We start from the raw sequence: 13615 nt of genomic DNA on the forward strand, positions 1-13615 counted from the left end.
GACCTCTCCGCCCCCACCCCAGTCTGACCTATCACCCTCACCTTGGCCTCTTTCCACCTATCGTATTTCTGACGCCCCTCCCCCAAGTCCTTCCTCCCTACCTTTTATCTTAGCCTGCTGGACACACTTTCCTCATTCCTGAAGAAGGGCTTATGCCCGAAACGTCGATTCTCCTGTTCCCTGGATGCTGCCTGAACTGCTGCGCTTTTCCAGCAACACATTTTCAGCTCTTATACAACTGCAACATGATCTCAGGACTCCGGAACTCAATTCCTCTACCAATAAAAGCCAGTATGCCATATGCCTTCTTCACCGCACTATTTACCTGGGTGGCAACTTTCAAAGTTCTGTGTACATGGACACCAAGATCCCTCTGCTCATCCACACTAGCAAGTTTCCGACCATTAGCCCAGTACCCCATCTTTTTGTTACTGTGTGGTGGAAGTGGCTTAGGTGAATACCAGGCTTCAGTGAGAAAGGCAAGCAAGGTAAGATTCTTTTATATTTCTTACTGTAAAGGGGCAGAGATGGCAGTCAGGACAGTGGTGTGCTCCTCTTGCCGGATGTGGGAGATCAGGGAGCAGTCTAGTGTCCCTCACAACTATGTCTACAGGCAGTGTAACTGGTTGCAGCTCCTCACAGTGTATGTTGTTTGGTTGGAGCGGCAGTTGGACACACTGCGGAACATATGGGGATGGACAGTATGATAAACACTAGTTACGGGCAGGCGTCACACCACAGCAGGTTCAGTCAGCTAAATGGATGACCACTAGGAGAGGCAGGCAGGTAGTACAGGAGTCTCCTGTGACTATTCCCCTCTCTAACAGGTATATCCTTTTGGACACTGTTGGGGGGATAGCCTCTCAGGGGAATCTAACAGTCGCAGCCAGGCCTGTGGAACCACAACAAATATTTATCCCTGAGCCAACACCTAAAAATTATGACGTAGTCGTTTATTTAGATATTGTCAGTGCGACATTACTCCAAACAAATTGGCAGCAGCATTTCTGCCATTCAAAAGTTCTGAATTTTTCAGCCAGAGTGTGGTGGGTCTGTGGAATTCGTTACCATGGAGTGCAGTGGACGCCAGGACGTTGGGTGTCTTCAAGGCAGAGATAGATAAATGCTTGATCTCGCGAGGAGTTAAGGGCTATGGGGAGCGGGTGGGTAAGTGGAAATGAAATGCCCATCAGCCATGATTAAATGGCAGAGTGGACTCGGTGGGCCGAATGGCCTTTCTTCCACTCCAGTGTCTTATGATCTTAATTGATTGCAAAGTGAGGTTGATAGAGATGTATCAATCTATATTTGTTACTTTTTTTTCCTTTGTATCTGCACTGCTTGGTTAATTCTTTCTGTCCATTTACCATAATCTTCTGCCTTGTGGCTGAAATTAGTACAAGCACTGGCAACGCCTTGCAGTCCATATATAAGTGAATGAAAATTAGTCCCCGTAAGATATGATTATACATGTATAGAAATGACAGTTGTTTAAGCTGATGCAGCATCTATCTATTATATCTATCTATATTCTCATCTATCTTTTGATATAAAATAAGTATCCACAAGGGCTGAGGTGTTATTTTATGAAACTTGGAATTTGAAGCAGTATTTTGCATATTTTCTTCGCAATTTTGTTAATTGCTATTTCTTTCACCTCAGGAATTTTTGTATTTAAATATCTAGCACTGCTCTGGTTTGTACACACTATTGAGGAAATGGGTTTCCCTGTGCGAATCCTTCTTCACCTGTGTTTATTGAAAGAAGAGGAGGGAAATTGAATGGATGTCACTGGTGGGAGACAGATCATTCTGCAAGGGAAGTACACCATACCTACCTTTCAGCCAATGTGCATACAGAGAGAGGTACTATTAGTAAAGGCCAGGCACAGGTGGCACATGAGCACCACTTCAGAAGAGAGTGATCTGCTGCAATTAACATACACCGGGAGACCGATGCTACCAGGGACTGAAATGAAGACTGCCATTTTAATCTTCCTCTCACCCATCTAGAGATGCTGCAATGCCATGCAGTGAGAAGCACAGCCATGTCCCCTTCTCACTGCTTTCACCTTCATCACTCATTAAAGGGGGCTTTGGATGGTTGCAGCATTTTTATACTTTGTTACAGTTTGCATGAATATCTTCCTATTCATTGTGACTAGCAAAGGCTGAAATAAGGGCACTAAGATGATTGTCAGTCATATGTGGCCACTTACCTTTAAGTATTTGGAATTCTTTAAATTAGTCCCTTGTACAGGGACTTCCCAATCCACTGTGATGAGATCCCAACACCAAGGCCTAACATGGACCAGGTACTTGGCCAATCTATAAGTGAGGCCTACTTACAAAATCATTGAGACTGAGACAGTAACACACAAACACTGGGTCACTGGTGACCTGATCACAGAACTTATGCCTAAGTGACATATCCCCCCCTAATAGCACTTGTTAATGGACAATGACTGGCAACACTCACATCCTTTACTGACTGAAAAAGCATATATTCTTACAACATTAACAATTGAAAAGCTCGTTTAGTTAACTTAGTACACTCGCAAGGCATTGTGCTTTCATAAATGTAATGATTTTAATGTCCTTGGCTTAGTTAAATAATTATTTTATCTTGTACACTGAAGAAAATATGCTACTGAGAGTTCTGACATCGACAGCTTATACTGCAATCTCTGGCAACAGAAAAGTGCCAGATGGTATGCTGGGAGAGTAATTTACTATAATTAAAAGCCTCTTGTTTCTACATGTCCACATGCCACATGCTGCCTCAGAAACTGGGTCAGACAGCAGGAGGGTAAGATTATGCAGATGCTTTGTTCTCAATGCTCCGCTGTCAAAAATGGCAGCTGTGTTGGGATGGTAGAGGAAACCCATTCCTCACCAAGTATTAAAATAACTAGCTTCTTTGCTAGGCAGAATATTACCATGACTATTGTCATGATCTCCTTAGAGACTGATAACTTCTAAAAACAAAAATAATTTTCCAACAATAAGCAGAAATGAACAGAAGGCAGGATACCATGTTTTATGGCTTTTAATGCAATAAAGAAGCTAAAATCAATATAGGCTAAGCATTAGACTGAAGTATTAGTTTCTTCTTATTTTTTGTGATGAAAACATTCTTTCACATTGACTATTTAACATGTCCAATATATCCAATATTTACTTTAAAAAACACTTCTGCCAGACATGTGACATTTAAGATGAAGTTACAAGTCGCTCACAGCTTTCCAGCAGGTTCACTTCTCCCTCACATTGCAAGATCACACCTTTGGTTTTTGAAAATCATTCCTGTCAACCTGAGTATTCCAGAACTGACTTGCATCAGTAAAGACCATCTTGTTTCTAACATCTCCACAATTCACCTCTGTCTTACCCACCTACTTTTGAAAAGAAAGCCAATCTTTCCAAGCATTCTGCTGAGTTGTTAACATAAAAAAAAGTTTACACTCTGATTCTCTATGTGGGTACCACTTCTTCAAAACCGTCCATCTCTTTGTGTCAAGGTATCTACACTGTCTCTTCATTTTCAATAGATTATTGCTTTGGGTTTCTTTCCAACATGACAAGCAGATTACAAGGGCCTATACCCAGGCAGAAGTTTAGTACTTCCCACATACCACCCTGTCCAACACATTCTGTTTCACCCTAGATTAGAGGTGATATTTTGAAACAACCATCATATGAACCATTCAGTGTTCATAATACTAGCCTTTAGTTCACCAGCATTAACATGGCTTTGTCAGTCCTTGGTAGTATTTCTCCAGAATTTCCATGCTTTTAAATCATGATAAGCAACTGGCAAGCAGGAATATTAGTCCTTCTGAAGTAGAGAGTAATCCTTTCTGAAGTGCAGTGTGAGGGCTGTCTGAATTAATGTTGGCTTATTGCAGGTCAGACTGTGGGAAGGAACCTGTTGGATTGAGGGAAGCCAGTAAAGTATTTGAGAATGAGAGCAACTTAGTTTCAGTGAATGGCAGGGCAGGCTTGAGCCACTGAATGGTCTCTGCACATTCCTAATCCTCCTATGTAATCCTGTACATATTATGTTTATTTGTATATTGTTGCCTTATAATGTATTTGAACAGCACTTGATGGGATTATTGATGTTTTTATTCGAGAAAGCCAAAGTATATATCAATGGCAGGACACTAGGAAGTCCAGAGAAACAGAACAATTTTGGGATACTTTTCCATAAATCCCTAAAGGTGTCTGGTTAGTAAAGTAGTTAAGAAGGCAGATGGGACACTCCTTTATTAGGCAAAGCATAGATTTTAAGAGCAGGGATAGGTATGTTGGCTAGGTCACAGCTAGAGTCCTATGTGTCGTTCTGGTCTTCACACTTTTGGAAGGATGTGATTTCACTGAAGTGGGCGCAGAGGCTATTGAACAGGATGTTGCCTGAGATGGAGCATTTCAGCTCTGAAGGGAGGCAAGATTAACTCTGTTGATTTCTTTGAAGCAGAGCAGGTTGAGGAGGCATAGACATGTATAGGATTATGAAGGGCATAGACAAGGTGAATAGAAATCCGCTGTTCTCCTTGGATGAGTGGATCAACAATAAGTGGACATAATTTTAATAGGAAGGTAGGAGATTTAGTGGGGATTTGAGGAAAAGCTTTTCCATCCAGAGGGTTGTAGATAGAGGTCTGGAATTCACTGCCTGGGAGGGTAGTTTAGGCAGCAAACTTCACAACCTTTAAAAAGCATTTCAATGAGCATTTAAAGTGAGACAACACTCAAGGCAACGTGCCTAATGCGGGCAAGTGGAACTGGTATCGACTTCGTGCAGCTTTGGCAGTAAAGTCATGATGGGCCAAAAGGCATCTTTTGTTGTGTTTGATTCTATAAGAATGCCACAACTCTATGCTGCAGAAGCAGTCCTACTGCCCAGTGATATTCTCTGCTCATCAAGAGAAGAATACGATCATTCTTTCTTTATATCTCTCTCAAATTCACAACTATGAACATGTTTCATCACCATAATTAATATTATTGACATGCCAATTTATTTGTTTCTTGACCCAAGATTAGATCAAGGACCAACTAACAGATGAAAAGTATCCTTTATACCTATTTGCATATTTTGTAGCAAGTGACTTGATGGCTGTGGTCTTCTCCTGTCAGTGGCTAAGGCAGGTTCTTTACTATTTCACCTGCTGCACTGGAATAGTCTGTTCAGCACGAGGTAGCAGTCACCTAGGAGACAACCCAGCCTGTATTATATGGCCTTCTCTGATCCTGCCCTTCCTCCTAATGAAGGAACAAATGAACACGGATGACCAGTGAGAAAAACTTGATTTTACTTCCCCAAGTTAATGGTTCCTAAATTTCTTAATTGAGGGACTCCTTTTCATATGGATTAGTGATCTTGGACCTCAAAAGTGGATGATAATTCCATATAATACACAAAACATTGCATGAAAGAAATAGTCCCTTTTCCAAATTGTTAAACATTTTGATGAATTTGAGGATTAATTCTCTGATGTATAGAGTAAAGACTTAAATGGGAACATTTACATAGATTTTATAGGCTATGAAAAACATTTGATTGTGTTTAATACCAAAAACTAATAAACGTTGCTGAAGTATGACGTTGACAGTAAAAGGTGAGATTTATCCAGAACTGAGACTGAAACCAAATAGGCTGGAAAGGACAATCAGATGTATTTCCAGAGAAGAGAGCAGTATACTGACACTAAAATGATTCAGTCTGTACACAGAAATTATTCAAAGAATTGTTTGCACTTCTGTGAGTAAAAATTGGACGCAAGAACATTTCAAACTTGTGTTGCCCTGATGACATAGTGCCACTTGCAGAATCAAAAGCAAACCTTCAAACTATTGTCAGTCAAGTCAAATCTAAGACTGTAAATATGGACTAAGAATAAACATGCAAAGACAGAAACAATGGTATTTAGGAGGAGTACATGAAAAGAAACTGAAGATTGAAATAGACAGTGTCACACAGGAAAAGGTTTGTCAATTCAGGACAAATGGTAACAAAAGATGGTTGATCTGATGCCATGTTAGAAGAAGAGTAGGAATAACCAAAAGTAATTTTGCAAAGCTGAGGAATCTGTTAATAAAAAGAAAACTCAAACTCCGAGCAAGGCAATAACTCCTATTCTGCCACTTTCCTGTATTCCACTGAAACTTGGACAATAAGGAAAGAGCTCTGTGAGGAAATTGAGACCTTTGAATGTGAATGCTAAGACATCTGCCAAAAATCCCATGTGCAGCTTAATTGGATCCCAATCCAGATGGTGAATTATGAAAGTGAGCTGAAATCCATTTTTGACAGTCAGTTTATTTATTTACAGAATGCAGGATTATTTATGTCTAACATCTGCCTTCCAAAACCCCAAAGTCTTTACTCTCTTTGAAAATGTAAAATGTAATCAGATGAAGAAACAGTCAAGGGAAGGGATATTGTAACATTATTGTAACAAAAAGCAACATTAAAACAAACTTTTCCATTTAAAATGTTTCTGTGATGCGAGTGGAGGTGATAATGCATTCCAACTATCTTCTCAAATCAGCTCAGTCTTCCTTTCATATTGTTTTGATTGAATAAACTAAATAATGTGATTGACATCTCTTAAAGGGAAATGCAATAAAATGCAAAATGGATGCTCATGTGACATTGTGGTAGTGTACTTACCTCTGAACCAGGAGTCCTGGATTTAACTACAAGAGCAGGCAGGTGGGACTAGTTTAGTTTGGAATTGTGTTTGGCATGGACCGGTTGGATCAACTGGTCTTTTTCCATGCTGTATGACTCTATAACCATAGGATTTTAAGTCTGCTTGTAACACCAGAAAAGCACCCTGCTCCAGGCAAAACATTTGCCCCTGATCTCAATATGTCCCAAAAGATTGATATCTGGAAAGAACCCTGTATTCTAACAACATTGTGTCAAATATAGAAAGGAGGTAGAGGGCTTGGAGACATGGTACAATGAGAACAACCTTCTCTCAAGGTTGGCAAAGCTAATGAATTGACCATTGACTTCAGAAATAAAGGAGGAGAACATGCTCCCATTTACTTTAACGGAATTGAGGTTGAGAGGGTAGAGAGCGTCAAGTTCCTCGGAGTGACCACAACTGACAGCCAATGCTGGACTTCCCACGTAGACGTGATGGTCAAGAAGACACAACAATGCCTGTTCTTCCTCAGGCGGCTCAGGAAATTTGGCATGGCCATGAGGACCCTCTCCAACTTCTACTGATGGGGCATTGAAAGCATACTCTCCACGTGCATAACAGCCTGGCATGGCAACTGCTCTGCCCAGGAATGTAAGTAACTACAGAATGTGGTGTGCACAGCCCAGACCATCACGGAAGCCAACCTTCAATCCATGGACTCCGTTTGCATGGCTTGTTGCCATGGAAAGGCTGCCAACATCAAAAAAGACCCATCGCACCCCAGTCAGGCTCTCCTACAACCTCTTCCATTAGGCAGAAGGTACAGCAGCCTGAAAACAACACACACACATGTTGATCTCACTGAGCGCTCGCCCTGTGCAATGTAACTTGTACGCCTCTGTCTAAGTCGTTTTCCAAACTCTGATTTTTGCATGTTTGCTTACTATCTGTCTGTACTGCTCATAAACAAAACTTTTAACGATACTCCAGTACATGTGACAATAAAATCAATCCATCAATCAAAGTCAGTCAATTCCCAACTTAAAACTCCCTGTACCTTCATCAGCAATTATGCTGCATTTGAATTCTTGCGTTAAGGACCACAATTCACAGCCTCAACATGATTGGACTTTCTACGCCTAAACTAGTCATAACATCTTTGATCTTAAGAAATTTGCAGTTTGTAACATCTGTCCTCTCCTCTCTCTCTGCCTTCCTTGGACACATTTATATGAATGTGTCACCACTCTCCCCACCCCCCACCCCCAATCAAAACCATTTTCCTAGTTTTGAATGCAGTAATGAACTCTACTTCTTCAAGGTTTTTGTCCTTTAAAAGCTGGATTGTTACTCACACCAGACTCTCACTCTCAGTTTCCAACCTGTCAGAACTTCAGAGTAAATGATAGAATCAGCCACACGTATTCCATACTGAAAATGGTGGGTTATTGTTTATAATTTAAGAATAAGTAGTGTTACGTATGTATTACACCCATGATTTTTTTATTTTGCAGATGTCATTTGCCAGAGTTTGTCCTGGATTTTGGCTTTGTAATCCTCAGCACTGTCAAGATACATGTTGTGAAGATTACAAACACAGGTTGTTTGCCAGTATCGTTTTACACTGATCGACATGCTCTTAAAAAAACAGGTAAGGCAGCTGTTATGCTTGGAAAGGTCAAGGTTCACAGCTAACTATGCATTTGATGTGCAGAAAATACAATCTAAACTTTAAACTTATTTTTCCACACCATTTATAGATGCTGAAATTATTAAAGTGTTGTTATTGAGATGGATATTTATTCAATAGTGTCTGTGGCTATATATTCAATGGGACACAGATATCTGAGGGAACCTGAGAACCTTATTTGCCACAAAATTACATTCAATGTGAATGAATGGGAGTCTCTTCCATAAAGTTGAGTCATATCATAGTGTTTCCAACTGCTGCTCACATAAGCCTTTGTGTTTTGCTTCTTTTGTCCTACCCAGAGGTACACTGATCATTCTTTGCATGATCTTCTGATATCAGCCCCAGATTTGACCACAAATTCAAATATATAAACGAAGAGCAAAAGTAAACCAATCAACACTTCATGCCTGCTCCATCATTCAATAAGGACAACACCCTCTCAAACCTGGTGAAAGTGAAGACCGGCAGATGCTGGAGATTAGAGTCGAGAGTGTGATGCTGGAAAAGCACAGCAGGTCAGGCAGCATTTGAGGAGCAGAAAAATCGACGTTTTGGACAAAAGCCCTTAATCAGGAGTGATCCGTCGATTTTCTTGCTTCTTGGATGCTGCCTGACCTGCTGTGTTTTTCCAACACCACACTCTCTACCCTCTCAAACTTGCAGAGTTCAATATATCGAGTTGCAGAGATGCTTTTCCTTCAGCACCTAATCCACTAAATGGGATCAACTAATTACAGGTTACTTGCTGATTGATTTATTCTGGTTGTTACCATGATTACTGTAGTTCTTTCAAGTCACAAAAAGTAATAGCATGGAGTGTTATGAAAGGTAGTTGCTGAGTTCAAGGTTCTTGCACAAACATGTGGTTTCTGAAGATGGATATACCTGTAGTTATTAATAAGCATGGAAGAGAGAGTGAACAGAGGTCACATAGAGCAAGACAAGCTGCTGGAAGAGGGATGAGGAAATAGGGAAGAAAACTTCTTAACAGAAGACTGTACCCTCCCAGTATGTTCTAGGAGCTGTTCACCGACCTGAACATGGCAAAGAACAATGGTTGATATCTCCATTTCACGATGCATGATCTTACTGAAACCTACCACTTACAACTGAACAACTGTCACCTCAAGGCTGGGAACACCCTGCCAGTAGCTGTGAAGGTGATTGGCCCAGTGAAATGGATGTGGCTAATCAAAAAAGATATGCCCAATCAGTAGGTTATAGAGTGGGGTTAAATGGAATTCTGCTGCTGCCTGCAGATGGCACACTGCGCTGCATTGGATATCCTGTTTTGAACTGCTACATCCATTCTGAATCTATCCTATTTAGTACTGTGGTATTGCCATATAATATGAACGTGTGTTTGCTCAATATGGAATAGTACCTTGTCCCATAAGGACTGTATGGTGGCCATGTAATCAGTATTATGATGAATAGTAATATCCGTGACATAAATTGTTGAGGATAAGGTGAATTAGGGTTTCTTTTCTGTAAAGAGAAACAAAGAATAGTGGATGAGGGAGACGTAAAACAGGAAGTGCTGGAGAAATTCAGCAGGTCTGACAGCAACTGTAGGAAGAAAATCAGAGTTAACATTTCAAATCCAGTGAACCTTCTCTCGTGTGTGTATGTGTGTGTGAGAGATAGAGAGAGCAAAGCTAATATGGCAGACTAGACTGAATCAAGTGTAGGTTAGCTGGGGCTTTCACAGGTGTCATGGAAGGTGTCATAGAAATGTAGTAGAGTCAACCAGCATAGAAACAGGCCCTTTGACCCACTGTCTGTATGCTGACCAACAAGCACCAAACTACTCTAACCCCATTTACCTGGACTTGGTCCATTGCCCACTATGCCCTAGCATTTTAAATGCTCATCTAGATGCTTTGTAAATGTTGCAACAGTTCCTTCCTCTACCACCCTCTCAGGCAGCATATTTCATATTTCTACCATCCTCTGTGTCAAATTTTCTTTCCTTGGATCTCCTCAAATCCACTTAGTCCTCACCTTAAACCACTGGTCTTAGACATGTCTGTCACGGGGAAGAGATTCTCATGATCTATGGGCGGCACGGTGGCACAGTGGTTAGCACTGCTGCCTCACAGCGCCAGAGACCCGGGTTCAATTCCCGCCTGTGTGGAGTTTGCATATTCTTCCCGTGTCTGCGTGGGTTTTCTCCGGTTTCCTCCCACAGTCCAAAAATGTGCAGGTTAGGTGAATTGGCCATGCTAAATTGCCCGTAGTGTTAGATGAAGGGGTAAATGTAGGGGAAAGGGTCAGAGTGGGTTGCGCTTCAGCGGGTCGGTGTGGACTTGTTGGGCTGAAGGGTCTGTTTCCACACTGTAAGTAATCTAATCTGATCTATTCTTTCTGTATCGCTCATAACTTTGTATGTCTCAATCAGAGGCCCTGTCAGCCTCCACTGCTCCAAAGGAAACAAACCCAGTCTATCCGGGTCTGTCTCCATAACTGAGACATTTCATCACAGGCACCTTCCTACTGAATCTCCTCTGCCTTTTCGTCAGTATTCACTCAGGAACAGGACATTGTTGTCGATGTGAATACTCAGTCACAATTAAGTAGAATGGATGGCTTTGAGGTATGTAGAGAAGAGGGGTTTAAAAACTCTGGAAAGGGTGAAAATAGATAAGTCCCCTGGGCCTGATGGCATTTATCCTAGGATTCTCTGGGAAGCAAGGGAGGAGATTGCAGAGCCATTGGCCTTGATTTTTATGTCCTCGTTGTCTACAGGAATAGTGCCAGAAGACTGGAGGCTAGCAAATGTAGTCCTCTTGTTCAAGAAGTCTTGTTCAAGAAGGGGAGTAGGGATAACCCTAGTAACTATAGGCCAGTGAGTCTCACTTCTGTTTGTGGGCAAAATCTTAGAGAGAATTGTAAGGGATAGGATTTATGAACATCTGGATAGGAATAATGTGATCAAGGATAATCAGCATGGTTTTGTGAAGGGCAGGTCATGCCTCACAAACCTTATTGAATTCTTTGAGAAGGTGACTAAGGAGGTGGACGAGGGGAAAGCGGTAGATGTGGTGTATATGGATTTTGGCAGGATTCAAATGTGGCTCCCCAGAGCAATACATGGGTCTCTGGATCAATAGTCTAGTAATAATACCATTGGGGCATCCCTTCTGCATAATGCTTTAGGCTTTCAGATAGAAGCTTCTAAAATTTCTTGTGGGAGCGTGGAGTAACACCCATAACTTGGGAAAGGTTTGTATGAAGCTGAAAGCTCAGTTATATGACAAATGAAGATGAGGCTATCAAAGTCTTAAAACTGGAAATTGAAGCCGCAGCTAAGTCAAAACCGATGTGGAATAGAGAAGGGAATTCTTTTTGGTTTTGGAATATTGCACTTAGAACTAAAGTAGCCATTACATTATTTTTAAATTGTGTACCCCAGTTCTAGACTTCCCAATCAGGAGCCTGTATCTGTGATATTTACCCCTTGAAATATTTTGTAAGTTTCTGAGATCATATTTCATTCTTTGAAACAATAGAGAATACGGTCCAGTTTGCCCAATCTCACTTCATAGAACAGTCTTGCCATCTAAAGAATTAAAGTCAAAAAACTGCTGATGCTGGAATCCAAGGTAGACAAGCAGGAGGCTGCAAGACCACAGCATGTCAGGCAGCATCAGGAGATGGAGAAGTCAACTTTTTGGGTATAATGTTCAGGACTGAGGTGGGTGTGAGGGAAGCTTCAGATGATCTTTTTCCACGTATGGAGTCAGCTATTATGAGGGGGCATAGCTTTAAATTAAGGGGGGGTAGGTATAGGGCAGATGTTAGGGGTAGGTTCTTTACTCAGCGTGTCGTGAGTTCATGGAATGCCCTGCCAGTAGCAGTGGTCGACTCTCCCTCATTATGGGCATTTAAGCGGGCATTGGATAGGCATATGGAGGATAGCAGGCTAGTGTAGGTTAGGTGGGCTTGGATCGGCGCAACATCGAGGGCCGAAGGGCCTGTACTGCGCTTTATACTTCTATGTTCTATGTTCTATGCCCCCTCTCCAGTGCATTTTTGCGGAGAGCCATGAAGTACCTCCATGAATGTCTGCCACTGCTTGCTTACTGTAATTCCTGCTAATCTCTCCACCAGTTCACTTTAATCAATTCTATTCTTATTTCATTATAGTTCCCTTTATTTCAGTTCAACCTCGTTGATTCCAACCCAAATTTCTCACTCTTGAACTGAACATTAAATTCTTATCACATTAAGATCACTACCTCGGAAGTCATCTTTTAAACTTGCCTCATTACCCACTACTGAGGTCCCTGGTTAGTTCCATGACATAGTACATTGGAAACTTTCCATATTGCACTCAATGAATTCATTGTCATAGCTACACTTTCTAATCTGATTAACCAAATCAACCCAAACAGTAAAGTCATTCATAATTATTGTCCTTTTTAAAAAATGTACCTATTATTTGTCAATGTATAGCCTTTCCCACAGATTGGCTACTGGCTACTTCCTGATGAAGGGCTTATGCCCAAAATGTCGATTCCCCTGCTCCTCGAATGCTGCCTGACTGGCTGTGCTTTTCCAGCACCACGCTCTCGACTCAGATCTCCAGCATTTGTAGTCCTCATTTTCTCCTACTGTCTGGGGGTCTGTGCACTACTCCTAATAATCTGTTCTATCCTTCACTATTTTCCACCACTGCATCATCCAAGCCTAGACCATCTCACAATTGTCCTCATGTCATTTTTTACTAACAGTGCCACACCACCACCATTTCCATCTCTCCTTTCTCTCCAAAAGGTCAAATATCCCTGAATGCTAAGTTCTCAGTTTTGATTTCTTTGTAACCATATTCCCAAAATGGCTCTGAGATCATGTTCATTTACTTGATTTTTGTGTTTGATTCATATATTTTATTCTGAAAACTTTGTGCATTAAGATACAAAGCCTTTAACTTTGTTCTATTATTGGATTTCCTTAAACTTTTATGGTTCCTTGGTACAATATGACATTCACATGTTCTATCCCTTCCTTTTATTTTCAAGTAGCAATCAACTCCGTCACTAACCTGCAAGCATACCTTCTCCTTTATCTTTCATTGCATAATTTTTCGCACAACTGAACCCCTCTGCCTCAACTTCTTTTGCCGCCTTCGCCTCCGAGCTTACTTTCACAATCAGGACTCCCGCCCACCTTCCAAGGACCCCTTCGCCCACCTCCAACACACTGCATCCACCTGGACACCCGTGCTGGCCTATTTACCTGCCCTCGACCTCTTCATT

At 41.4% G+C, this 13615-nt stretch overlaps 1 protein-coding gene across 2 annotated transcripts in view; it reads left to right on the top strand.

Annotated features, from left to right (window-relative positions):
• Positions 1-13615, top strand: part of hydin (HYDIN axonemal central pair apparatus protein) — a 915145-nt gene that overhangs the window by 549940 nt on the left and 351590 nt on the right. For both annotated transcript variants that reach the window (XM_043707374.1, XM_043707375.1), the window contains one exon: positions 8176-8312. In XM_043707374.1, the coding sequence (XP_043563309.1) occupies positions 8176-8312 (137 nt within the window). The remainder of the gene's footprint in view (positions 1-8175; positions 8313-13615) is intronic.

Source organism: Chiloscyllium plagiosum, chromosome 17, assembly GCF_004010195.1.
Source record: "Chiloscyllium plagiosum isolate BGI_BamShark_2017 chromosome 17, ASM401019v2, whole genome shotgun sequence".
NCBI lineage: Eukaryota > Metazoa > Chordata > Chondrichthyes > Orectolobiformes > Hemiscylliidae > Chiloscyllium > Chiloscyllium plagiosum.